The sequence below is a fragment of the Rutidosis leptorrhynchoides genome, chromosome 3 (assembly GCF_046630445.1).
Source record: "Rutidosis leptorrhynchoides isolate AG116_Rl617_1_P2 chromosome 3, CSIRO_AGI_Rlap_v1, whole genome shotgun sequence".
In the NCBI taxonomy this organism is placed as follows: Eukaryota; Viridiplantae; Streptophyta; class Magnoliopsida; order Asterales; family Asteraceae; genus Rutidosis; species Rutidosis leptorrhynchoides.
In genome coordinates, this window is record NC_092335.1 from 327,904,569 (window position 1) to 327,907,102 (window position 2,534).

The 2,534-nt window shown below is 37.8% G+C and overlaps 1 protein-coding gene across 1 annotated transcript; it reads left to right on the forward strand.

Moving 5' to 3' along the window:
* Nucleotides 1-535: 535 nt before the first annotated feature.
* Nucleotides 536-1,978, forward strand: LOC139901120 (uncharacterized). Its single transcript, XM_071883858.1, has 3 exons — nucleotides 536-758; nucleotides 1,060-1,487; nucleotides 1,655-1,978. The coding sequence occupies exons 1-3, from the start codon at nucleotides 536-538 to the stop codon at nucleotides 1,976-1,978; spliced, it is 975 nt and encodes a 324-aa protein (XP_071739959.1).
* The last annotated feature ends 556 nt before the right edge of the window (nucleotides 1,979-2,534 follow it).

Below are 2,534 nucleotides of genomic sequence, written 5' to 3' on the forward strand. Positions count from 1 at the left end.
GCGTTTGATAGTCTAAATTGAAATTTCTTATTCGAGGTGATGAGAAGTATGGGGTTCGGGAAAAAATGGATCAAATGGATTAATTCATGTTTATCTTCGGCCTCTATCTCAATTCTAATCAATGGTTTCCCAACAAATGAATTTAAACTCGGCAGAGACGTGAGGCAAGGTGACCCTCTTTCACCTTTTCTTTTCATAATAGCCGCGGAGGTTCTAAATATATTAACAAAAGCGGCTATAGATCGAAACTTATTTAAAGCGGTAGAAGTTGGATCCGATAAGGTACTAATCTCACACCTTCAATATGCGGATGATACCATCTTTTTTGGTGATTGGAGTAGATCGAATGCATTGAATTTGAGTAATCTTTTAAAATGTTATGAGCTTGCTTCGGGTCTAAAAATAAATTTCAAGAAGAGTTGCTTATACGGGATAATAGTGGAGAACTCAGAAATTAATCTTATTGCACACTACCTTTGTTGTTGTGTTGGTAAATTTCCATTCACCTATTTTGGGGTTGTCTATATGGGCAAAAATGTCTAAGATTAAAGATTGTGCACCGGTGATTGAGAAATTTAAGTCGAGACTTTCTAGTTGGAAAATGCGTTCATTGTCTTTTGGAGGAAGAGTAGTACTAGTTAAATCGGTTCTTAATAGTCTACCATTGTACTATTTCTCGCTATTTCGTGCTTCGTCGAGTGTTATAAAAATTCTTGAGAGTGTGAGAAGAAACTTCTTTTGGGGTGGGTCGGGTTCGGGTTCAAAAATCGCATGGGTAAAATGGGAGATTGCCATGAATTCTTATGATCCGGGGGGGGGGGGGGGGGGGGGGGTTGGGGTGTTAAATGGGGGGAGGGGTTGGGGTGTTAAATATTGGCTCGTTGAAATGCAAAAATTTAGCTTTACTTGGAAAGTGGTGGTGGAGGTTCAAAACCGAAACCGAATCACTTTGGGTAAAACTAATAAAAAGCATCTACGGGAATTGTGGTGGTTTGGTGATGGGGTGTGATTCTAATTGCTCCATATCATCAACCACTTAGTGTAATATTATAAATGCAGGTCATGCCATGGAAGAATTACAAGTTTCATTCAAGCATTCCTTCATAAAAACTATTCGAAGAGGTGACTCGACATCCTTTTGGTTAGAGCATTGGATTGGGATAGACAAACTGTGCAACATGTTTCCAAGAATATTCCAATTAGAATCAGAAAAGGAGGCCAGAATAGCAGATCGAGTAAAAGCTAGAGATAATGGTGTAACGTTCGAGTGGTGTTGGATTAGAGAACCAAACGGTAGAACTAACAGTGAACTGCAGGTACTGACCGAGCTTATTGCTGGCTTCCCCTTCTGTAACTGCTCAACGGATAGATGGTCGTGGAGTTTGGCCTCAAACGATACGTTCACGGTTAAAAAGTTATCCACTCTTCTTGAATCAAATTTTTTGGCGCAATTTTCTGCTCAAGATTGTACTCTGAAAAATTCATTTGTACCCAAAAAGTGAAAATTTTTATTTGGCGGGTACGAAAAGGAAGAATACCGGTGCGTATCGAACTCGACAAACGAGGTATTGACCTCCATAGTGTGAGATGTCCCCTGTGTAACGAAGAATTAGAATCAGTCGAGCATTGTTTACTTGCTTGTGATCGTATTCAGGACCTTTGGATTCGAATGTCTAAATGGTGGGGGCTTCATAACTTTAACCCTACCAATCTAAAGGAGCTGTTAGAAGAGGAAGATGCAGATTCGATGACGATTCGGGGTAAAAAGCTATGGCAGGCGATTATTTGGATTGGACTTTATCACATTTGGAGTCTGAGGAACGAAATCGTCTTCCAAAACAAAACTTGGAACATTCCGATGGCCTTTAGTGTATTACAATCCAAAGCGTTCGAGTGGATATCTTCTCGTGACAGAAAGCATTCATATGATTGGTTAGAGTGGATTTCGAACCCGAGTGTGCTATTAACCACTTTGTAATGTTTTGGATGTTTGATGTTGTTTCGATAGGCTAGTTGTATATGTTTTAGATTGATTTCGGTTGCCCTCTCGCAACTGACCCTAAAGCCATTGTATCGTTTGTTTGTTATATATATAATTCGTTTGCTTTTTAAAAAAAAAAAAAGATTTGTTTCCTTTTATGTGTTTCTTAATATGATATAGAGAGAAATAATCGCTTTTTCAAAAAAATGTCTTGGACATTGATCGATTTTTTGAGGGGATTATTTCCACAGTTCGTTTAAAGCTCATGACTTTGAGTTTTGAAGATTGAGCTAACATGCCAATGTTGAGGACTATGGTGTACATGTACACTAATGTCGTTTTGGTCATTACATGTAGGTTTTGGTCTTGTTGAGTCGGGTTTGTATTCACTTTTGCTTTTGCTTTAGCTTAAGTGTGTTGGTTGTTTATTCTTTAAGGTGTTCTCTTGTTACTTAAATCATGGTTTTATTCTTTACTCTATATAATATTCATCAAGTATATTTCTTTACAAAAAAAAAAAGAAAGATAATATGGACAAAAAAGATAATATTTC